Here is a 24,375-nt window from a genome sequence, read left to right as displayed (position 1 = left end):
TAATGCCTAAATGCAACACCACATCCGAGATACATACCGCTAGACCGTAGATGTACATCACATTACAGGAGTTGAATTGTAATGCATTAAATAAACTTAAAGTGTTGTATGGATATGTTTTAATTTGTTTTTTGTTCTAGTACAAATAAATGTGATTGAGATATGCAAAAAAACAAAACAAGGAAGGAAGGAAGGCTATCATTGGCCATTGATCCCAAAACCACAATAAGGGTTTTCCGAGGAGCCTTGAATGTAGCACAAGGTTTGACAGCTGGACAGCCCAACATGGCGGCTGCTAGCTAGAGCATCAAGTCAACACCTTCGTCTTTTAATATTTTTGCCTGCTGTCAGGAAATAACCAGGGCAGAAAGGGATTCACAGAGAGAGACAGTCTATCATCCATTTGTCGTATTTCCTGTTTTTTTTTTTTATCCAGCCATTGTCCGGAATGTGAAAGTGGTTTGAGGTGCCACAGTAGACGGAAGACGGGTTAAGTGACACAACAACAGAGGACCGAGGGCGGACAGTTTCGGATTGGTTTCTTCACCCCCTTCCGATATGTTTCACAGGTAAGAAACCGTTCAAACCTATTACCCACTATATCTGTTCTCGCTCATTTCTGTGCGTTTCAGCCCTGTGTCATTTACGGAGGTGTATAACTGTTAGCTTAACTGTAACGCATCGCTCTTGGCCGAATTTAAATGGCACTCAGAGAAAATTAAGGAGAGAGTACCTGGTTGTTGTGATAACATATCATTGCACAATGACATTAGCAAGTTTAGCTATGTGTCGTACTCCTCTAGAAGAAAAACTACTTTTCACATTAGCACCGGACACGCAACCATACTATGAAGCTGTTCTGCCCCGTATGCCTATTTTTTCGAAGATGTGCTCTAGTAATATACATATATATATATATATATACATATATATATATATATATATATATATATATATATATATATATATATATATATATATATATATATATATATATATATATATATAGTATTGTGAGAAAGTACTTGTATTTGTTATTTAAAATAAACAGCCAGCTATTGCCTTTCTAAGCATCCTTTAGTTCGTCTATAGTGACCTGTACACAACCAAATTATGACTCCACCCATGTGTGATTCTTTGTAGATAATCTCTCTTACTCCCATATAGGATTAATCACATCAGCACTATCCAAGGAGTGTTAAACATTAATAGGACATTGTTAGACAGTAGGAAAACAGTGGGATCTATCTATGACATGGGAATAGTTTAAAAGCAATATACTCTTTCTAGGGTTTCTGGGTTTGCTGCTGTCGCGAGGCACTTTGACAGGCATCAGACATATGATACAAACAAATAGTCCACACATCAGACACAGAGTCAGACATAACATGAAGAATATGCATCACACACTACAGTACACTATACACCGTCGGGTATGACCATGCCAGTTGGACATCTAGCTTATTGACTGATTTTAGGATTTCATGGCTTGTGGATCTGTTCTTGGTCATTAGCGTTTGGCAGAAATGAAGCATAGATGGCAGTAGTTTAAAATGAGGTGCCAGGGGGGGGGGGTGCGGTCACGTACAATGTAATTGGACTTTCTCACCACTCTGTCTTTGTAAATGTGTCCAATGCTTGGTAATGTTATCCCAAGTAACTTGCTGACAGACTGTTTTTGTGATTGTCTTTTTCTTTAACTTAGTGACATTTCTAAACCAGCAAATAATACAGCAAGTTAAGATACTTTCATTAAAAGCAGTATAAAACATTTGGCGCATTTTGTAATTGACATTTAAAACCAGCAGTTTCTTTAAAGTACATTATTATTATCTGGGTCTTATTGTCCCATTTGAGCTTGTTGTCCACTACAATGCCATGGTATTTGTAGTTTGTAACAACTTGAAAAGCCTCCCCATTGATAAAAGTGTCAGTTGATTGCTGTGACCTTCTAAAATCTACGGACATTTCTTTGGTCTTATTGGTATTTAAAATTGAATGTGAAAAAAAAGGAGTCTACAAGTGGCCCATGATCTACCTCCCCATCCTGTAGCAGACTCACTAGAGCTGTGTCATCAGCATATTTAATAAAGTGATGGTGCACAAATTTGTGAATGGAATAAATAGTAAAGGAGATAGAAGACTTCCTTGTGGAGAGCCTGTGGATGTGTTCATCTCATCAGACAGAGATGAGCCCACTCCGACCCACTGGACGCAACCGATCAGAAAGTCCATGGTCCAATAAATAATACCAGTATTAAGATAGAATTCACTAGCACGAGTCATTGGTTTCTCAAGATGAGAGTGCAAAAGGTGCATTATTGTCAGATTTGTATCATCCACCCCCCAAAGGCTTGATAAGCGAATTGAAGGGGGGTCCATAAGATGGTGGGTTTGGGATACAATGTACTTCTTTACCCAGGCACCAGGCAATTCGTGACCAGTGATTTCAACGCTATTGGTCGAAAGTCATTGGACTCTGTGGGTCTTGGCAGTTTTGGCATGGGTACAGTTGTTGATTTCTGGGCAAGACATTGATATTGATATAGTGATATGAGACTAAATATCGTCTTAGATTTTGGATATACTAACACGGCATAAGTGTTGTCTTTTCCTGGTTTTGAAGGCTTCGTTACAGGGAAGTTATGTCACGTTATGAACCTACCAGACTGTTGTAACTATTTACCTTTACGTACTTAGTCATTATATCGACATTACTGATGATTATTTATCAAAAATCTCATTGTGTAAATAGTATGTAAAAGCACCAATAGTCAACACTAAAATGTTGTTGCAATATCTATATTAATGTATAGCTCAGATGGGCCGATCTGGAAACTTACCAGATTTTGCCCCCCCCTGAGAGAGAGAATTCAGGGCTTTCAAAGGAGCAAAGTGGCAGTTGGTCAAGGGTTAGGCTTAGGGTTCTTTTCATGTATATTATGTTATCACCATAGCACTTTTGCATATCCATCAACTTACTTAAACCGCCCTTTGCGTTGGCTCTGAACTGCCTATTTAATCTGGACCTGTGTAGCCTAATGTATTATATTAGGTTTTCTTACACTATATAGTGTGAAACTGTATGTTGTCTTGTACAATTGTGCTTTTCTTGGCCAGGTTGCCGTTGCAAAATGGCCTGCCTGCTTAAATAAAGGTTAGGCCCACCTCTCCTGCTTTACCTGGGCTTCATGCACCTATGTGTCTTCCTTTTCTTTTTTTTCTCTCATGTCCAATAACCAAATCTGTAAAGCGTCTAAGTGTTTATAAAAGTGCTATAAAAAATAAATGTATTATTGTTAAGTAAAAATAAAAATACGCTGCACTGCTGGGAGCGTATGGTTTGATATAAATACACATTATTATTATTATTAATATTATATTTATTCACGTCATTTTTCTTCTTCTAAAAAAACCTTTTTATTTGACAAATTAAACCAAAGTTCTTAAGAGGGGTTTAAACACAATTAGCCTTAGAATAACTAAAATACAGTCTGCAATTTGTAAAAATTGAGATTTAGATCATTATGTTTCCAATTTCAGGTTATATCCTTTTGAGTTCAAATCAGACCAGACATTCATTAGTCAAACCGCGTTTATATTTTTTAGCTTTGAAACCTAGCCATCTACCATATCAGGGTTTTAATTTTACATATTCCCAAAATTATACTTTTTTAAAAACCTCAGAAAATGTCTGTCACAATTTTCCAGAACCCAAGAAGATGTTAAGGCTTTATTGACTTTTTAAGATATGCTTTGGGGCATTTAGGTCTTTTTTCCCCATGAAAAGGGAGAAGGAGGGAACAATGGCATCTAGGACTGAGCCTCTAAATGTGGGCGCACGCTCTACCACTAGGCACCCAGATATTGGGACATTTGCTTATATAATTTATTAAAAAAAACAGATTTCTATCTATTGACTGCCTGATTCAGCCCTACTGCCATCTGTAACTAATAGTATGGATGACCATATCTTTCAATTACATAGCTACTTTATTTTTGACCTTTATTTTAAGCTGACAGTTACATTCATACAACAAAATACAAAACAAAACATTCCAAATGCCAAACACGCACCAACACGAGAGGTTAAAACTTGAGAGAGGTTTACACAGTAAAACATATATTTTTTTTTAAGCATATACTTTACCTCTGTTTTGTCTGCTTTTCTGTCTCCTCCAAACACGAAAATAAACCAGCACAGCAGTGAGGTGCCTGCAGGCCTTCCACAGATTATGCCTATTACAGCTGTCCAACACACACACACACACACACACACACACACACACACACACACACACTTCACTCACTCTCTCTCTGTGGCATCTGGGTGCATTCCACAGTTGAATACCAAACATGCTACAGGTTCCTATGAAGGGCCTGTTTTAGAGAATGGAGAAAATGTTTATTAGAGAAAGAAAGTCGAGTGGCCCCTGAGGTCTAGCTTCCATCCATATCTATGGTACCTGAAATATAAGTGACATGTCCTTGCTTTTTTTCTTCTAGCTGTGTTGGCATGACTAAGTGTCTCCACTGACTGTACTGTCAGCTGAACGTCAAAGGCTAATTGGCACGGGTGGGCAACTCATATCTTAAAATAATTCCACTGCCTAAAAAGCAGATAGGAAGACCTGACCCGCTGAAAGAAGCCACCCATGTCATTAGTAGGAAGAATAGCTGCTGTCAAAATGATCATACTATCAAAATGAAACCATATCTTTTCACTGTACATGGGGTTTAAAACTATAGATTCCCTCATTAATACATTCTACTGGAAATACAAGAAAACATGAATTAACTTAAGGCCATTGGACTGTTAGCCGCCCCACATTTCAGACTCTAACCATTAGCAAACCACCTCCAATATATTACAACATGGCTCCAAACACCCATGGATGGATATAGAACAATATGAATGTCAGGTTTTATCATTAGTAGGGCTGTACGATTGTGGCCAAAATGATAATCACGTTTATTTTGATCAATATTGAGATTGTGATTAATTATGACGATTATTTGTTGATTTAAACCAAAACAAATTTTAAAGTCACATAGGCTATCACTGCTTTCCCATCCATATTGTGCTACATTCTATTGTCTTAAGTTGTATGTTGCGTATACACATAAAGCTGCAACACATGTAAATGAAAATTAGCTATCTGAAATCAATAGAATACAATGTATTGTTTAAAAAAACAGAGAGTATACTCTCTGCGATAACAGAGAGTTACCGGCGGAAACACTGGTACAAATACAGGTTTGAATCTCATGCTTAACGATATACAGCTGTGTTAATACCAATTAAACTGTGGAAAAATGTCAGACGTGTGGACCGCTGGAAGTGTGGCCGCTGTCTCTCCATGTCGCTAGGAGCCGTGTGTGAATGCGCAGAAAGTAAGAGGAGAGATCCAAACCCAGGCCCGGCTTTACAAAAGAAATGGGCCATGTAATGCAACATTAAACCATGTCAATATGAACAACGTTGTTTCATTTGTGGAGGGGCAGGGAATGCGAGGACATAAGGTGCACGGGTGCGACATAGAGGAAAAATGTTAGTCACTGGTCACTGCTGTTGTCTGAAAAACAACACAGACGGGACAAAATGTTGCATTTGCTGGTAAACTGGTAAACCTTGAGACCGACGTATGACTGACTGCTATCTGTTGAATTTTCCTAACGTTACTCTGTCCTTTGTGACTGTCTGTATCTAGAAACTATGCTGCGCGGTGCAGGAAACAACTCTGACTGGCATATGTTCTGACAGTGGTTTACGGAGCGTTAGATTGTCCCCTGACTGCTTCCATTTCTTAATGTGACCACCAATCATTGTTTTTGCAGGTAATCTCTGTCCTCTCTGTGAACCAGCCCCTCACCCGCCCCTTGCTGATGATGTCATCACCACCGGCAAAGGCCTCTGCCACCTCCCTCTTCCCTGGGTCCCAGACGCAGCCCTCTGCTGCCCTGGACTCCCTTTCCATGTCTTCACTCCTATCTGGGGATTTAGACGATGAAGGCGATGGAGGAAGAGCAGAAGGGGAGGAGGAAGGGCTGGGAGACCTAGAAGTGAACCCTTACGATGGTTTGCCCTTTTCTTCTCGTTACTACGCCCTACTGGATGAGAGGCAGAAGTTTCCTATATGGAGTCTAAAGCAGAGTCTACTGGAGCACCTGGAGAGCCACAACATGCTGCTGCTCAGTGCACCTAGTGGTGCTGGAAAAAGCACCCAGGTAACTAGGGACCAACAGGGTCACAGGGAAAATAACATGCAGTGTATGTAATCACCTAGATTTATTGAGGTCAAACTTTAAACATAAACCTTTCCTAGTGTAAAAATATTCTACCATTTTCAGGTTTATGCTTGTATTTTGTGTTTTTATTTGGACATTTTCACATGCATTATTTTTGTCATACTGCCCACTGCTGCTGCACCTGTGTCCACTGGCTGAGACGCTCTGTTGGAGCACCTGTCCCTTTAAGCCCCCCTCCTGAAAAAGCCCGTCTGCTTCGATTGATCAGCGTTTCGCGGATCATTGGATTCTACGCATCTGTGCTCTGCCTCCGTAACGTGTGCAGTCAGACGGTTTAGAACCAGAGTGGAGTTTGCTGTATCTGTGTCACATGGGCCCCGCAACTTTAGGAGACTGGCGGCAGGTCCGAGTGGATTGATTCAAACGGGAATAGTGAACTTGAAATCAGATTATGAGCAATTCCTTTGCCCAATAGTCACCAAAAACAAAATTGGACCAATTTCTAATTGTTGAAGCCCCCTGATATAGAGGATATTTGGTACAGTTGGTTGCAGCGCAGGGCTGACTACAAATGAGTTTATAGCAGCATTTAGTCCGTCCCAAATTGCCGATAAAGACTTCTACACCAAATATTACACAACCCGGACATGTTCCAGCAGGAATGTGACCTTAAATTTGGTAGAAATGAACTACATTTAGACAAGATTACAGCTCTTCTGGGTGTTAGCATGTGGCTACATGTAGCAGTGTATATAGCGTAAACACTGCAGTAGTGCCGGCTTCGGGCAGATAGAAACCTGGCTCGGTATGAAATGATACAGTGCCGAGAGTAGAAAAAAATGTTGAAACCGGACCGGAACAGTGTGAAATCTGACAGGGATGTCTTTTAAATACGTTTACCTTATTATCTGAAGCTTTGGCCACGTTTGTCATGAACATTATAGATATGACAGAAAATCCAGGAACACATTATAGGTCTACTTTAAATTGACAGTGTTTGTTGCAGTCTTAGCTGAAGTTACATACACAGAAAGAAAAATATGATCTCATCAGTAATAATTAGCCAAATTTATGATACCTTTAACCCTCATGTTGTCTTTCGGTCAAATTAACCAGTTTTACTGTATCAATGTTCTTTTTAATTACCTAAAATAACTTGACTGACTCCACACAGCGCTCTTTGGCGAGTACAAGTCTATACTTTAATTAATTTTGGGGCGTCTTATTTAATTTTATAGCATTTGAAAAACAAATTGAAGTGGTTTTAAAATAGTATTGAGTAAAAGACATGTTCCAGTCTGTGATTATCCATCAACATCCATTCCTTTAATTTTATTCTAAAGAATTCCTAATTTCTGCTTTTCCAACTCAAACATTGGGTATAATTTCCTATAAATTAGGATAAAATTCCAAAAATAACTGTAAAACTAAAGTTAATAAGTTAGTGTTACATAGTGTTAAAATGGAGGAAAAATGGGAAGACAACACCAGGGTTCAAATATTTCCATAACGCTGTTTGAGAGAAGTAGATATTGAGTGAACATTGTATATACTAGCGCCAAGTACCAATTTCAGTACTGATACAACACCTTTCTTTTCTAGGAATTATGTTTCATAGAACCCATTAAGCCTCTTAATCTTAAATGCAAAATGTATACAAAAACAACTGATATTTATACACAAGAACTTAAAATAGAGTAAAAAATTAACTAAATGTATTTAAAAGTAGACACTGAAAATCAGACCAGCTAGACAGTATACTTCAAGATTTTAATGTTAGCTTCTACAGACATGATTTGAGCTTAATGCACTGTACATGCAAAGGGAGATAACCACTCTCTTTACTATACTGACAACAAATAACAGGACATAACAGTATTTTCCATTTTGCAAATAAATCAAACCAGCACATTCATTAAGAAACCCATTAAGCGATTTGACAATATAAATGTGATATAAAGGAATACGATGCAAATGGAGACATTATTTTAATGCAATTACCAATTCTTTCAAACAACATACAAGACATACAATTCGCAACATGAACATACACCCCGTACCTCGTCATCACCACCCACCCCAACAAAAATCAAGAAATGACACGGTATCTGACGTATGTATGACCATACAACCAAATAATAACAAAATAGTCAATAAAACAAATGAACATGTAAAAAGGACAACACCATAAGCCCATCATACACTTTCCCCATTTTCTAGTATAGACATCCGATCTGGCGAACCCTTTGAACGCCACCACCCTAGCCATCTGACAAGCCCACTCCTGGATTTACGGCAGCCCTTCACTCCTCCATCCTCTTAAAAGAATCTGTCATTAAACTAGTCTTGACCCAGCTTCTTATGTTCTTATCTGAAAAAATCCCAGGACCATAGGACATGAAATAATTGGCCATCATCTGTCTAAATAATGTGGAGGGTGTTCAATAGCGATGCCTACCCTTGAACTGAATGAGGCACACCGTCACATCGCAAATAGAGAAATTCCTACACAAAACGCTGGGACAAAGTTACAACAAATTATGACCATGCTAATAATAAACAGTAGGCTAACGCTAGTTGTCTTGCCAAAGGTGGAAGAAGTATTCAAATCCAATTTGTATTTATGTAAAAGTAGAAAATGCAAAGAGTCTTTTTCTGGAGATGCTTTGAACTATTTTACATACTGTTAATCTCTAAAAATGCATCAGCTTTTTTAAAATGGTCACATGTTTTATATGTTAAAGTTTAGAGTTTAGAGAGATTAAAATTGGAAGCAGGAAGATGTTCCCAGAAACCTAACACAATCAGTTATTGAAAAACAGTTATAATGGGTTAATTAGTTGATCTTTAATTCTTTGTATATTTCGGGGAATTTACTTGATAGCAGAGAGTAGAGAGCTGAAGAGAAATAAAAAAGAAAGAAACAGGACCCCACGGTCCTCACAGAAAAAACAATTTTATTATCTTATAACCAAACCTTTTTCTGTTAAGAAGAAAATGAGAATGTGACAGTAGCCAACACAAGTGGTGAGATTCCAGTGTTCAGAACTATACCGGTCATATGTTGCTGTTATTTAAAAATACTGGTCAACGTATCAGACGAGTATGTTTTTATAACTGTAGATACATTTAATTTTTTATAAAATATACAGTAGTATATTTCTTTGCTTATATTTCCGAGTGTTTTAATTAAAAACCATGCTGATGCTTTGAGCATTATACTGCTCCTTCCTCTGTGTGAAGATGTGTCATTTTATGTCAGGTGACTTTCCGCGTGATGCCCTGGTTGTTATCATTCCACTAGCTCGTCAGCTCCACTCCCCTCAGGCTAATGAATGAACGCTTTAAACCACTCCGGTAGAGTTACACTGCTCTGCTTTAACCTGAACAAACATTGCATCCCGAACCACGCCAGTCTCCCCTTCCTGCCGCCTTCTTCATCTACACACTTAGTGCTACTGCCACGTGTCTTTCAAGAAAAAAAAAAAAAAACACTTTCTACTTTTTCTTCTTACTTGCTGCATATTTAGCATTTAGGCGACGCTCATACATAGTACACCTGTTGTTAGGGTACTTTCACTTTGACCTTTGCACTTCTTACTGTTGGTTGTGTGTAATGTCAATCATTTACGCTACCTTTACTGTCACTCAAACTTGCATTCAACTTTACAACAGGTATCTTGCTCAAAATGTGAGTCAAATGTAATTTGTAGGCAAAAACATGACTAAAGCAATAGAGATTACATTTCCAAACATATGTGACTATGTAGCACAATTTGCCTTCTTTATTCTATTCAATTTCAATTCAATTTTATTTATAATATCAATTCATAACAAGCGTTATCTCGAGACACTTTACAGATAGAGTAGGTCTAGACCACACTCCAGAATTTATAAGGACCCAACAGTTCTAGTAGTTTCCTCCAGAGCAAGCAACAGTGCGACACTGGCGAGGAAAACCAAGACCCAGGCTCTTGTTAGGCGGTGTCTGACGGGCCGGTTGGGGTTAGAATGAAGAATGGCATTCTCAGTTCTTTATTCATCTTCCTGAGTTTGTTTGTTTGAGTGTATTTGAATTTCCTCATCAATAGATCTAATCTAAGCCTTTGATTAAATATTTATGTCAGGTCAGTTGTAGGGCAATGTTTATTTCTTCTTTCCAGTCACCCATGGATGCCACTTTAGTTGCCTGTTCATTTGTTACTGGAACATGTGCGCACCCACAGTACTGTAAGCCAAGTGGATAGCATAGAACAAATGGCTTATGGTTGTGGATCCTGTCTAGTAAGCAAAGTTAATTTATTGTCATATTTTTTATGAGTTTTTTCTTCTCTCTAGGTATTATAGCTGCATTTAGATCAATTTAGCTCATTGTTTTGGTTTCCCGGCTGGCAACTTTACTTGGGACTTGGTTCACCCTCTGCCTTGTGTCCGGATATTTCCCTCAAAGGTTGTTGGAAAACAAAGCAGTCAGAAAGAGAAATGACTATTGGACTTACATGTATTATTTGCTGGATCTGTGAAAAGTAGGGTTTCTGTGGGGTCAAAAAAAAGTCTTATAAGGTCTAAATTGTCAATATTAAAATTGTAGGCCTTAAAAAGTCTTAAAAGGGCAAAAATATGTAATACTGACATCGAGTGTTTAAAATAGATCCTGCCGCATAAATTCAAAATACAAATGAGAGTTGCAGAAGGAGGTTGCCAGGCTGAGACCGTAGAATCAACAACAATGTTACTAGACGCTTGTCTCACATAGCCAGACATTACATCACAGCATGGCGGGGTAGCTAACGTTAGATGTTGGCTATATTTACTGTCATAAAAGCTCGTGCTCACGCAGACCTCACCTGACAGACACACACATTCGGCTTAGAATTACAAAAATAACATTACCATGCTGTCCTCTCTACCCGGCTCAACACACTGCAAACAATCCTTGACCACTCTGACCTCTACTTTAAGTTGCCAATTGTGAGAAGTATGAAATGTCAGAGACATCCCGGGGCAAAGAAAGATGTTCAAGGAATGTGTGTTCCACTAACCAAACTTACTTTTAAGGTGCGTGATTCTGAAAATCTGAGTAAAACCCCAGTATTATGTTACTACATCCTCGTCTTGTTGACCTCTATGTTTCTTTTTGTCTTCCTCTTCTTCTCCCTGCAGGTGCCACAGTGGTGTGTGGAGTATGCTTTGTCCTATGAATTTTCTCAGGGCCTGGTGTGTTGTTCCCAGCCCTATTCGGTGACAGCGTCAAGTCTGGCCCTTCACGTGGCTGATGAGATGGACCTCAGCCTGGGCCTGGAAGTGGGCTACAGGGTGTCCCATGATGACAGCTGTACAGCCGACACCCTACTAAGGTGAGGATGCACGGTGGAAATTTTTAAAATTTTCAATTACATATTATTTGAAGTATCAAATCGTAAGCGTCATCTCAACACACTTTACAGATAGAGTAGGTCTAGACCACACGCTATAATTTACAAAGACCCAACAATTCTAGTAATTCCCCCAGGAGCAAGCACTTAATGCGACAGTGGCGAGGAAACCCTCCTTTTAGGCAGAAACCTGGGACAGACCCAGGCTCACCCCGGTTGAGGGTGTAATGAACAGTGGCAATATTAGTCACAATTGCCACTATCCTGGAAATGTACTTATAGTCACATTAAAGATAATTAAACTATGACTAGAAATAGTATTTATATTTAGGGTTCATGGTGTAGCAGGTCACTGCAGGGTGTAGCAGGGCATAGCAGGGCACCGAGCAGGACCATCGCTGCAACCAGGATTAAGGTGCCACCCTAATCCAAGTAAAACTGAGGAGCGAGAAAACATAAGGTTTGGGGAATAAGTTAGTAACAAGTATTTCTGGGACACGAATGCACACAGATGGAAAGAAAGAGGAGAGAGGAGCTCAGTGTGTCAGGGGAAGTCCCCCAACAATCTAAAACTATAACCGTATAATTAAGAGTCGGTCCAAGGCAGACCTGAGCCAGCTCTACAAATTGGCTGGTTGGTTGGTGCATTAATCTGACGACTATAAAGAGAAGCGGAGAAGAGAAGTGTTTCCGTATAGCTACACACCCTCCCCCGCCGGTAAAGTGATCTTATTATTTTCCCCAGTATTGGGTCATGACTCCGACGCTGCAAATTACATTTGCTGCCACTAGGGTGAGTCTAGATTTCTAGGCTATAAGATCACAGTCGTGTCAAAATAATGTTTTCCTTATTAGTGTCTTTAGTTAGAAAATGAAGTGAAATAATACACGTTTGTCTTTATGCACCTGAGCAATGCGTTTGAGAACTTTGAAGGCTGAAGTGGAGAAGGGTTCCATGTGACCAGCAGTTTAACATTGGTCACTCGGTCCTAAGAGATGGGTGACCGCAATGTGTACAGGTGGGGCTATGGCCTACATCGCCCTTGGCCTATCAAAAGGAACTTAATAAAAAAAAAAAAATAGCATAAACATTTAAAAAGATGAATACATAAAATACAAAAATAACAATCAAGCTTTTCTTACAAGGCTTAAGAAATGGCTAGCCAGGCTCTCTTCGAAGCTCGAAAATAGGTCGAACAACACCTCTTACAATTAGTGTTTAACAACTTAATTGTATCACAATATTACAGGCAGTGCTAGGACGATTTCGTTCTGGGCACAGTGACTTGGTCGGATCTCGTCGCCACTCAGGTTGCCAGTCAACGAGCAGGTACTTCAGGAAGTCACCGCAGGAAGAAAAATGGTTGCAGTATGTTATTTCCATAAAACGAGAAATGATGCGAGGTGTATTTTTAAACTTTAAAGTGAAACACGCAAGTAGTTTCCCTCTGCTTTGAGTCTTTATGCTAAGCTAAGCTCATTGACTCCTGGCTCTGGATACATTTCTATAACGCTTTATTGTATCTATCCTATCTTAATAAAACAGATATGAGAGTTGTCTCAATCCAACAAATATGTGTATTTCTGAGCATGCTTTTAAAAAAAAATATTACAAAATCATTGGACTTTTTGGAGATAATCATTTACATAATTCTGTTCAGTAAGCCCCTTGAAATTCAACTACATCAAAAACTCCACCATAAACAGGCCACATGCCAAGGAGTACTGTCTACCTAACTTCCTGGAAGCAGGCCAGCTGCAAAGGTCTGGTAAACCATAGTGCATCCTGGGGATTATTTGTACATAACATACTGTAAGTGAGTGCCAGAGATGGCTTGAGTATAAGTGCAACACATCTAGTGCAACAAGTGCAAGATATCACGTATCAAAGTGTGCTCTACCAAACTGCAGGTAAATCCAGGTAACGAGTTCATTGCTTTTTTTTTGCCGAGCAGAATGCTGAACTGTACCATGTGTAATGATCTCCTCCCAAGAGGGAATGTAGAAGGCTTCATTTCATTTCACTAGTTTTGTATTATAATTTTCCATGGTTTTTGTTTTGCTTTCAGCCACACCTTGACCCTTTTTTCTGTTACGTGCAGTTTGCTGTGGCAGTAAAGGTGTTATAGCAGTGTATTCACTGGAAATGGATCCATGTGTCCTTTCCCTGTGCTCCATAATGATTATGTAAATACATGTACAGTACATCCATAAAGACCTACTGGGCTGACCTGCAGTGGAGATGCTTTAAAATCTCTATACGTTTTATAGATACTGGCTCTTTACTCATCTCTTTTTTTTTTTCTTTCCCTTGCCCCAGATTTGTCAGTGACACTCTGCTGCTAGAGGAAATGATGTCAGACCCTCTGCTGCATCAGTATGGCGTTGTGGTGTTGGACGAGATCCAGGAGCGTACCGTGCCCACTGACGTGCTGCTGGGCCTACTGTGTGACGTATGCCGACAGAGGACGGACAACTTCCGGGTGGTTCTCCTCACTCACCCGACGCTGGCACCTCGCCTCTCGGCCTTCCTGGGGCCATCAGTTCCTCACCTCTCCCTGGACAGTGTGCTCACTGACCCCACTTCCAGAAACCAGGATGAGGGGACGGAGATAGAGGAGGACAGGAAGGTTGTTGAGTTAAACAGGGTTGAGACACTGTACCGGGAGCTTCCGTCTGGGAAGGAATCGGCAGCCGCTGCCTGTCACATGGTGCTGGATCTGCACAGAAGGGGAGAGGAGGGAGATGTGCTGGTGTTTTTGGCCAGTGCACAGGTACAAGACTTTTGCTTTAATGTCTACAAAGTACCAATTGTCACAGTTTGAATGAATATCTGTGTGCTAAAGCAAAAATATCAAATATCATCTATGAGATGCACTTTCTTAACATGTTTAATACCAAGTATGAATTATTTTTCATCATTTCAAATTAACAGTATATAGGCCAATTTGTGCTTCTGCGTTAAATCAACGCTGTTGCGGCGCACGTTGCTCGGTTGTTGCTTGGTATTGTTACATTTTCCTCTCCTCCTACTCATTTCCTGGTTCTTCTTCTCCGCAAACAACATGAAATCAAGGCGAAGGTTAACTTTTCCTGCTACAGATTTCCCACCTTGGTCAGAAAGCACAGGGGAGACACTATGACCACTATGCCTCTAGAGTCGCTACTCGCTCTGACGCTAACCACTGTCTCTCTATCACTCGCTTGATCCCACACACACACACACACACACACACACACACACACACACACACACACACACACACACACACACACACACACACACACACACACACACACACACGCACGCACCACCCCGGCTATTCTCTTAAAGAGATTGACGCACACACCAATATACAAGTATAAACTTCAGGCCATTTACGTAGACTACGGTGAAAGCTCTGCAGACCTTAGTCCTTAAGATTATGGTCCATGATGATTTGATTATAGGTGTGAAACCAAACCAACACCCACCAAGGGCAAATTGCTCCAAGTATACTAACTCACGAACTGATTTGGACCAAAGCAAACAAACTCTAGGTGTGAAAACAATCCTAAAAAGGCTGAACTTATTGGCGCTGTTGGCAGAGTTTACCCTTTTGGAAATATTAATATGACCTAAGTTCCATTTTAATCAGGCAAGTGATGCAGCAGTCATCCATGGTTTAATTTTTGAGGCTGTTTAATTGTGATTTCTATCTTACTTTTAGGTGTTCAGTATTGCAAAGCTCAACATTTCTACGTGCCAACAGCAAGAAATCATAGTGTAGGACTGATTTAAAAGTAAAACTAAACATTGACACCACAAACTGAGAAGCCTCAGGTGCATGTGACACACCCACACACAACCACACACACACACACACACACACACACACACACTATATCCAAATGAACACAGCCACAATGTGTCTGTCACATGTCATTTCATCATGTACATTTTTATGTGCCGTGTATTATTGACCTGTAGTACGTCAAACGCACATTAAACTCCCTTTATGTCAACATTACCACACCTTCACCGTCAGTCCTGGTTTCCATTCCGTTCCAGCCTATCGTGTGGGCCGGTGTTAGCAGAGACTAGACTTGTAACTCAAAATCCTCTTAATTAACTTCTAGTGAAGCACACACACCCACACACTGAGACTCCTTTTGCTCTCTTCCCTGTTCTGTGTAGGAAACAGAAGAGTGTATGGCCCTGCTGGAGAAGGAGTGTGTAGCTCTGAGTCCTCAACTTGGTCCTCTCCGGATCCTCCCTCTCCATGCTGACCTGGGTGCGCTGACCCAGCGGGTCTACGAATCCAACCAAGAAGCTTCGACACTAAGGGAGAATGACACCTCCGTTGGCGTGGGTGGCTCAGTGTTGGGAGCGGAAGGTCTGGGGGTCAAAAGGAAAGTTATTCTCTCCGACACCCTCGCAGAAGCTTCCTTCTCCCTGCCAGATATTCGCTATGTCGTAGACACAGGCCTTCAACTCAAAACTGTGAGTTTCTTTTTCCTACATGGAAAAAAATGGCATACTCAAATTCTAGATTATCAAAACAAAAACAGTCCCGTTTATCTCTTTCTCCTATGTTTGTTGTTTTGTTTTTTGATCAGATTGTTTTAATGTTAAGCTCAGTGTAAGGTGCTGTAAATAGAAGCTAAATCAGCCGAATGCAAAAATAAAAAAGTTATGTAGGCCTACTTTATTGCGGGGGGAACAAAGAGTTGTTTGATTGAAGTGAAAACAAAATCAGCATCTTCAGGCTATCATGTACAAAACTTGACAATTCCATTTCTGATATTTTTAATCCAATATTCTGCCACAGGTTTACAATCCACAAATACGAGCTAACTCGCAGGTCGTAAGAACGATCAGCAAACACCAGGCCGATATGAGAACTCAAAGGGTGAACAGCCACCTTCCAGGTACGTCAAAGGTCCTTGCTGCTGTTCTGATTACCAGCTGATGTGATTTGATGCAGACATTTCCCAAACCATAAGATATCAATATAATCCCCTATGTGTAGGATTTGAAGTCTGAGTTTGGGGAATGTTAGTGGTAGGATCAAACTAGAGACCATTTTGTGATCGGATGACACAAGCCGCAGAGCCAAATCGGGTTAGGGGTGTTAAGTAGGGGGGCAGTGGCCCCTTCAACACCTTCTAACCCCCCTACTTTGGGCACCCTTGCTCGTACCACATCCCTCTTTAACTGAGCCTTCATTTTGATCTCAACTACACACCTGAAGGGTTTGGAGAATGCATCGTGTAGAGTTGTGATGCTATTGCAGGGACAAAATCTGTCTACAGACAGACAGACAGACAGACAGACAGACAGACAGACAGACACCTGGCAAAGTACTTATAATACTCTGTGGTAGTTCCCACTACTTTATGTTGGGTTGCACTGTACTGTATACTGTATCATGACTGTTTATGGCATGTGTTGTCCTTGTTGGTCTTTTTAGGGCTGTGTCTCCGTCTTTACCCCCAGTCTCTATATGAGGACGGGATGGCGGAGGCTCACTGTCCAGGGGTGGTGGAGGAAGACCTCAGTCACTTGGTGCTGTTGCTCAAGAGGCTTGATATTGCAGATATGGGACAATGCAAGTTCCTGGACAGACCAGGTACAGTGATGAACTCTGAACTTTAAATAATACTCATTTATTCATGTATGTTTTTAGGACTGTTTACATGACTCAGCATGACTGTGATGATGTAAGAATGGATGGAAAGAATGAGTGAAAGGGCACAAATGCATAGGTGGGAAAAGAGACTTATCTCTTAAATCTCTTATTGTTTTAACGAGTTGATAAGCAGACAACATAACTTTGTTCTTAACATTAATAAATATATGCTAACTACAATAAACACTAAAGCGACATTCAGCCCTGCAAACTCTGCACCGTTCCTTACTAGAAAGCACAACCCTCGCAGCAGGGACTCTTTTTACACCTGAAACTAATCTACAGGAACTTAATGTAGTCCTAGTTTATTTGGGGTGAAACACAGGTTTAGTTTTTGAGTTTCTCAAAAGGTTTTTGGGTCACCTGGGAAAGTTCCTGCTGTGGACATGCCCTTGATACCCAAGTGGATCAGACTGGATCCACTATCAGCTCTGGTCATGTGTTTTATCTGTTCAGGGTAACCACGTTTTGGACCAGATCTCATTATCATCAGGCCCACTTGTAAAAGGTTGGATTGAGTCTCTTTAGTTTAAAAATGAAAAAAATAATGTAAAACCATCGAAAAATCAGGTTTTTGCTCAAATGATTTACATTTTCACCTTGCTGAAGTGACATGAAGGTGTACTCCAGGACAATGTGGCATCGCTGTAGAGGGTGGTTACAGATGCAACAGACTTGAAACTTTTAACCAGAGCGGGCAGTAAAATGCTTTTCAACCTGCTGTTCAGTTTCTCTTTAATTTATGCACACCAGTTCAGGTAGTTTTTCCACAGTTCTGTTTTGCTAGTCCAAACCTTTGGGCCTGTGAAGACCTGTAGTTCCAGTTGACCAAAAGGAGAGTTACAAACTAGTTGCATTCCCCTCTGAAAGCAGTGTCATTGATAGTTCCTAAAATAATTATACTATTATAATGAATGAATGAATTAGGTGATGGGTTCTAAACATGTAGCAGCAATGTAGCATTTTATGTAAATTTATTATATATATAGCTCAGGGTTCAGTGCCTTGCCTGAGGACACTTCGACATGTGACTGCAGGGCCAGCGTTCAAACCACCAACCTTCCGATTGGCAGATGACCACTCTACCACTGAGCCACAGCTGCCCAATTTAAATGTTTTTTTCTACCAAAAATGTTTTGTTCTGGTTCTTTTAAGCCAAGTACCCCCCTGTACTTGGCTTAAAAAAAGTACTTTAAACGGGGAACAACATTGAAAAACTACTTGGGTGATGACAGCTGACCTAAACTGTAGAGTTTGGGCATAGTTTCTGTTTTGGAATGAGGAATTAAAACTAATGACAAGAAAACTGTGTCCAAATAAGGCAAGCCTTCCGTGATCGCGCTCAGAGTAGCCTACTATAAAAACACAATGGACTCTTCAGATCAGGTGTTTATCTTCACTCGAGTTTTTGCTTCTTCTGAACATAGCCATACAAAGATATACAGAGAGAGTTGTGTTGAGCTGATAGTCTTAATTAGCCATGTAGCAACTTTCGCAATGGCTTGAACGGAACGGACATTCGTTACTATCAAAACGTTGCACTAGAGTTTTAAAGGTCCCATGGCGTGAACATTTCTCTTTATGAGTTTTTTTTTACATTAATATGCGTCTCCCCCAGCCTGCCTATTGTCCCCCAGTAACTAGAAATGGTGATAGGTGTAAACTGAGCCCGGGGTATCCTGCTTTGCCTATGAGAAAATGAAAGCTCAGATGGGCCAATCTGGAATCTTGCTCCTTATGAGGTCATAAGGGGCAAGATTACCTCCCCTTTCTCGGCTTTGGCCGCCTAGAGAATTTGGCCCCCCCATGAGACAGAGACATCATGGCTTTCAAACGAGCAAAGTGGCAGTTGGTAAAGGCCACACCTCCTGGCTCTAGTGGCTGTAATTCTGCACCGAGGCTGAACAGAAACTTCCAAGTGCAGACATGAGACAACTGAAAGATTTAAGTTGTGGGTGGCAGATTTTAAAACAGGTTTCAGAAGGCATTTCCTCTGTAGACAACACTATTAGAAATGTTTCAGGATCTGGATATTATCAGGCTGGCCTGGTTGACATGACTCGTCGAGCAGTGTCCTTGGATTGGTGGTGAATGTGGTGACAAAAGGCTTGTGATACAGGTTAGGGAAGAAGTGTACAACTATATTTCCTGCTTTGAGAGCTGCTTTATACTTATTGTACATGTAGAGGACGTCTGAAAAGTATGGTGATATTCTATATTTTCTTATTGTTCTCATTCTTTGTCTAATGAACAAAGAATGGCTCCTACTAGCAAGGATGGTGTGTGTATCCAAACCTGATATATCATATTCCTCTGTGCAGTAGAGCTCCAAAAACTATTAAAGACACACCAATGAGCCACACTGTTGCACTGGCTCACATGTTCATAACCATGAACACACACACTACTATAGACTAGGGGTTTACTTTGACTCAATCCCACATACACTATCCTGGTGCCCCAAATGTGGATTCATTTGTTTCTTTTTTTAAAACTAAAATTATGCCTGTGCAAGTGTTTCTTTTAGACTCTACTGTTTGTCGTCCACGTTGTTTCTTAAGACCACGATCACTGATGTGTACTAGAGCAGATAGCAGCTAAGATCCTTGCATTAGTGTTGTATCAGTACAGTACTTCCAAGTCTAAGACCATCGATGCACGGCTTCTTCCTCCCTCCCTTCCTCCTCAATATTTATTTTTCTTCCATCTCTCCCTCATTCCCAGCGCCTGAGGCTCTGATGCAGGCCCTGGAAGACCTGGACTACCTGGCAGCGCTGGATGATGATGGGAACCTGTCAGAGGTGGGCATCATAATGTCGGAGCTGCCACTGGAGCCTCCGCTGGCCAAAGCCTTGATCGCTGCCTGCGAGTACGACTGTGTTGACGAGCTGCTCACTATAGCTGCCATGCTCACGGGTAACTAAAACAAAGTCAATCATTTTACAGGTTGAAAAAAAATTACACAATCAACTCACATTTGATGAGAAATTATGCCCCATGACGTAATGTCATAGGGCATCACGACAGGCAACACTTATTGCGTAAAAACATTTATTAATAGTGGTTGGTTGCATGCATGCAGCACATTTTCATATGTATTTGTTATGTAAAATGGACATTTGATCTGATCTGTGTCTTCTGTCAGCTCCCTCCTGCTTTGTGACAGCAGAACCCAGCAGAGAGGAGGCGGCTGTCACTCACTGGCGACCTCTAATGCACGCAGAGGGAGACCACATGACTCTCATTAATATTTATAACACCTTCATAGAGCGTACGTACAGTTCAGCCTTCATTACATTAACTCTTCTTTAGGTACAGGGTTCCCAGGGAACCTAAGAACAAACTGAACTCAAACCTTCAGACAGGCAAAGGCAGGACATTTGTTACATCAGTACTATACAGCATTGTTTTAGCATTAACACATGAAGAAATGAGGAAGGAGGAAACTACTAGAACTGATGGGTCCTTGTAAATTCTGGAGTGTGGTCTAGACCTACTTTATCTGTAAAGTGTCTTGAGATAACGCTTGTTATGAATTGATACTATAAATAAAATTGAATTGAATTGAAGTGTTTTGAAAGTAGATATGGAACATAATATATAATTTAATATAACAACCACAGTGGGAACCCTGCAGTAAGGCCATTCTAATCCCTGTTGAGGTTTTAATAACATAAAATATATACCCATGAATAATTAATTGGTCTGCGTGTGGTAATTGCAGATAATCAGGATGAGGCGTGGTGCACGACAAACTTCCTCAGTCACCCCGCCCTACAATTGGCTGTGGTGATCAGGGCTGAGCTGCTGGAGGTGATGCAGCGAATAGAGCTTCCTGTTTCTCCTCCTGCTTTTGGATGCCAAGACAACTGCACAAATATCAAGCGGGCTCTCATCTCAGGCTTCTTCCTCAAAGTAAACACCAAGTTTTCTTCCAACTGAGTGATAGAAATGTAATCACTTGCCTCCCTTGTAGTAATGCTTTTATATTTATACCATGACATAACTATGGTGGTCCCTTAACTTTTCATTTACCAACAATCGGTCAATATTTGAAGTTGTCCAATACTTTTTATTTATTTGTTGTTGTAATCTAGCTCTGTGTCCTATTTTTGTGGGAAGTGTGTTTAGATGAGCGGTGTTTGGCCTTCCTCTTATCGCCAGTGCACGCAGGCGGACGTTCTACGGACCTTGGCAGACCTCCGCTGGTCTGCTCCGCTGGTCTGCTCCGCTGCTGTGCTCCGCGGGGAGCTCTGTGCACTGGCGCCACGGAGGGAAGCCGTCCATCTAACACCCTGCACACGCTGCCATGACACAGAGCTGGATACAAATCACCAAAGTATTCACAGAGCTGCTAGCATGGCTCTAGACCCTCAGTCTTGTTACACTGTCTATCTGGTTGTGGTCTTTAGGGTTACTGTGACCTGTAAGGTTTGTTGCACTCCTTTTAACTACTATTGAGGGTGCCATGTGAGAGCAAGATTAACTTTTGTACTGTAGGTATTTTGACTGATTTCATTCTAAAAGAAAAACAAACAGGTTTCTATGTTGTTTATTACCATTAGTAGCCTAGTACTTGGCCACTTGGTGGTGCTAATTTTTTTGGGACAGGTGCTAGGTGGCACGTTGTTTTTGCAAAATCATGATGTATCCTACAATTATTTATCCAAGCTACTCTTCTCAGCAGCTGCAAAGTAGATCCCGTCTATGGGCATACAGCGCCGTGTTGCATCGCCCCAAGGTCCACCCGGGGCAACCTGCGCCGGAGGGGTTGAACCCCCTTGAACTCCTTGCATTCGTTATGTATCACTCGTTTGCTGAACACATCTTTATTTCACTTTACTGTCCTCTTCAGGTGGCTCATGATGTGGATGGCTCAGGCAACTACCTCCTGCTAACTCACCGCCATGTGTCTCACCTGCATCCCTTCTCTTCCTACCTGTGTCGGCAGCCGTGTCCCAATCCCCCCAGCTGGGTCCTGTACCACGAATTCACCATCTCCTGCGATAACTGCATCCGCATCGCTACCGAAGTCCACCCTCAGATGTGAGTCAAAATCCCATTTTCCTGATCAAACAGTTAAGATTATAAAACATCCACCTTGTCCACTGTGTTTATGATGAAGTGCATCTTGGTCAAGGGTCTATCTATTTTGCAAGGATAACTTTGTTGCATCAGGGACTTAGCGCTGCCCTCAGACGATTCGGATTGGTTTAAAGAAGTACAAACAAGCCAGAGCGTTTTTCCCCCAATCAAAGAATGGTAACTCATGCAGCCAGACCGTATTCCAGTGCTGACACAGCGCTGTGGAGACAGACGTCTAGACAAGGGGATCAGAAGCAAAAGAATATTGTGAGGGTCCAACCTTGCGAGTCAGTAAGGATAGCCATACTGTAAATGAAGCACTGGTACAACATCTAGCTCCTCTTGACCAGGATTCAAAGAGCTGCTAACACTGGTTGATTGATGTTAACATTCTTGTTATTATCCTATCGTATCGTATCGTATTATAGTATCCAGTTATCCATTGTCCCCCTACCTCGTCTGCCCTAGGCTGGTGGAGCTGGCCCCCCAGTACTACCTGGGAAACCTGCCATCGAGTGATGGTAAAGAGCTGCTCATGGAGCTGAGGCAGAGCCTGGAGCCCCAACCCTACGAGCAGGATGGAGTGTCAGATGAGCACAGCAGGACTCACAGAGACGCAGACGGGACAGGAGAGAATCCCAATCAGTCCAGCACTGACCTCTGTGTTGTCCAATGAGACGGAGAAAAAGACACTCAACACACAGCTGTCACTTTATTGTTTGATCTGAGATCTGGTACTTTTTATGGATTAGTCCGAAATCTCATTTTAGGTTAAATCACTTTGATGCGGGATTTTAAATGGACTTTTGCTGGAAAAAACACTAATGTACAGTAATGTATTGTTAATATATCTTATATGCAGTGGCTTTGGAAAATATTCAAACCTCTTCATTCTCTCCTTGTGCTATCTGTTGACATAATTTAACATTTTACCCAGAATAGTTTTGTTATTTAATTAGGAATTTCTGTGTTTCTCTTTCTGTGATTCTTTCTCATTGTGGGAAACAAAAACATTGATTTTAAATTGTAGCACAACAACAAAAAAGTGGAGTGGATTAAATACTTTATCCAACCTGTCAAGTGTGACTTTTTTTTAAAGCACTTTTCAGATTTCAGAGATTTCACCTTAAAGCAATACTGACTACTTCAGCGAGCAGAGACACTGTTATTGGTTGACCTTTGACCTCTATGCAGACGGATTCTCAGGGCTCACTGGGGTCTCAGACTGTAGCAGTGATGCACAGAGCTTCTATTTTCCACTTGTTTGATACTGTTTGTATAATGTTTGGGTTTCCAGCTTCAATTCTGCCTTTTTCTCTCCGACTCTAAGTCTTTGTGTAAAGTGTGTAAAAGTACATCTGTCAATACTGTACTTTATTTAAATAAAAGGGTGGTTTTTCATGTTTTAAATATGTCAGCTGAGTGATTTTTTTTTTTTACTTCATAGCTGCTGTTTCACTGTCTGGAATGGTAGAAACTAGATCCTGTTTTAAAGAAAATATACAGATTTATTTCTCAGTATTCCAGGTTCTGTCCAAAGTGAACTCAGGTCACCAGTTGGCATGATATTTTTAAAATAAAATGTAATTTCTTTAAACATTCTGTGTGCAATAAAAATGTTTTGTGTGCTTTGAAGCTGGACCTCTTTCTTGCCAGAGGACTGTGCTGTTTATCGTGTCGTAAGCAGCAGCAATTCTTGCAGCAGTGAGTGGAGACATGGTGGAGAAACTGACCTCCATCCACACGCCCAGCAGATGTCAAACCTGCAAACACGTAAAGGTAATCCACCAATTTTGTGTTGCACTTCCGTTCATTGGGGAACTTTGCTTTATAAATGATTAAAGTCAAAGCAGCAGAGGTTGAGATACCCTGACTTTTGGCTTCTGGTATGGGGCGACCCGGGTGAGCTCCAAAACAATGCATCACATATTTCCCATAACGCAACTCAATAGTGATAATAATGACATATTTTCTCAGACTTAAAAAAGCCTCTC

The 24,375-nt window shown here is 40.9% G+C and overlaps 1 protein-coding gene across 1 annotated transcript; it reads left to right on the top strand.

The window, feature by feature from the left end:
* Window positions 1-227: 227 nt before the first annotated feature.
* Window positions 228-23,793, top strand: dqx1 (DEAQ box RNA-dependent ATPase 1). The gene is made up of 12 exons (XM_034896220.1): window positions 228-569; window positions 5,839-6,228; window positions 11,413-11,606; window positions 13,945-14,398; window positions 15,802-16,107; window positions 16,436-16,535; window positions 17,078-17,236; window positions 20,021-20,212; window positions 20,442-20,567; window positions 21,021-21,211; window positions 22,152-22,342; window positions 22,850-23,793. The coding sequence occupies exons 2-12, from the start codon at window positions 5,887-5,889 to the stop codon at window positions 23,055-23,057; spliced, it is 2,463 nt and encodes an 820-aa protein (XP_034752111.1). The 5' UTR covers window positions 228-569; window positions 5,839-5,886; the 3' UTR covers window positions 23,058-23,793.
* Window positions 23,794-24,375: the final 582 nt, after the last annotated feature.

This window comes from Etheostoma cragini, chromosome 16, assembly GCF_013103735.1.
Source record: "Etheostoma cragini isolate CJK2018 chromosome 16, CSU_Ecrag_1.0, whole genome shotgun sequence".
Lineage (NCBI taxonomy): Eukaryota > Metazoa > Chordata > Actinopteri > Perciformes > Percidae > Etheostoma > Etheostoma cragini.
Note: the sequence above shows the minus strand (reverse complement) of the source record. Positions and strands in the feature narration are given on the sequence as shown.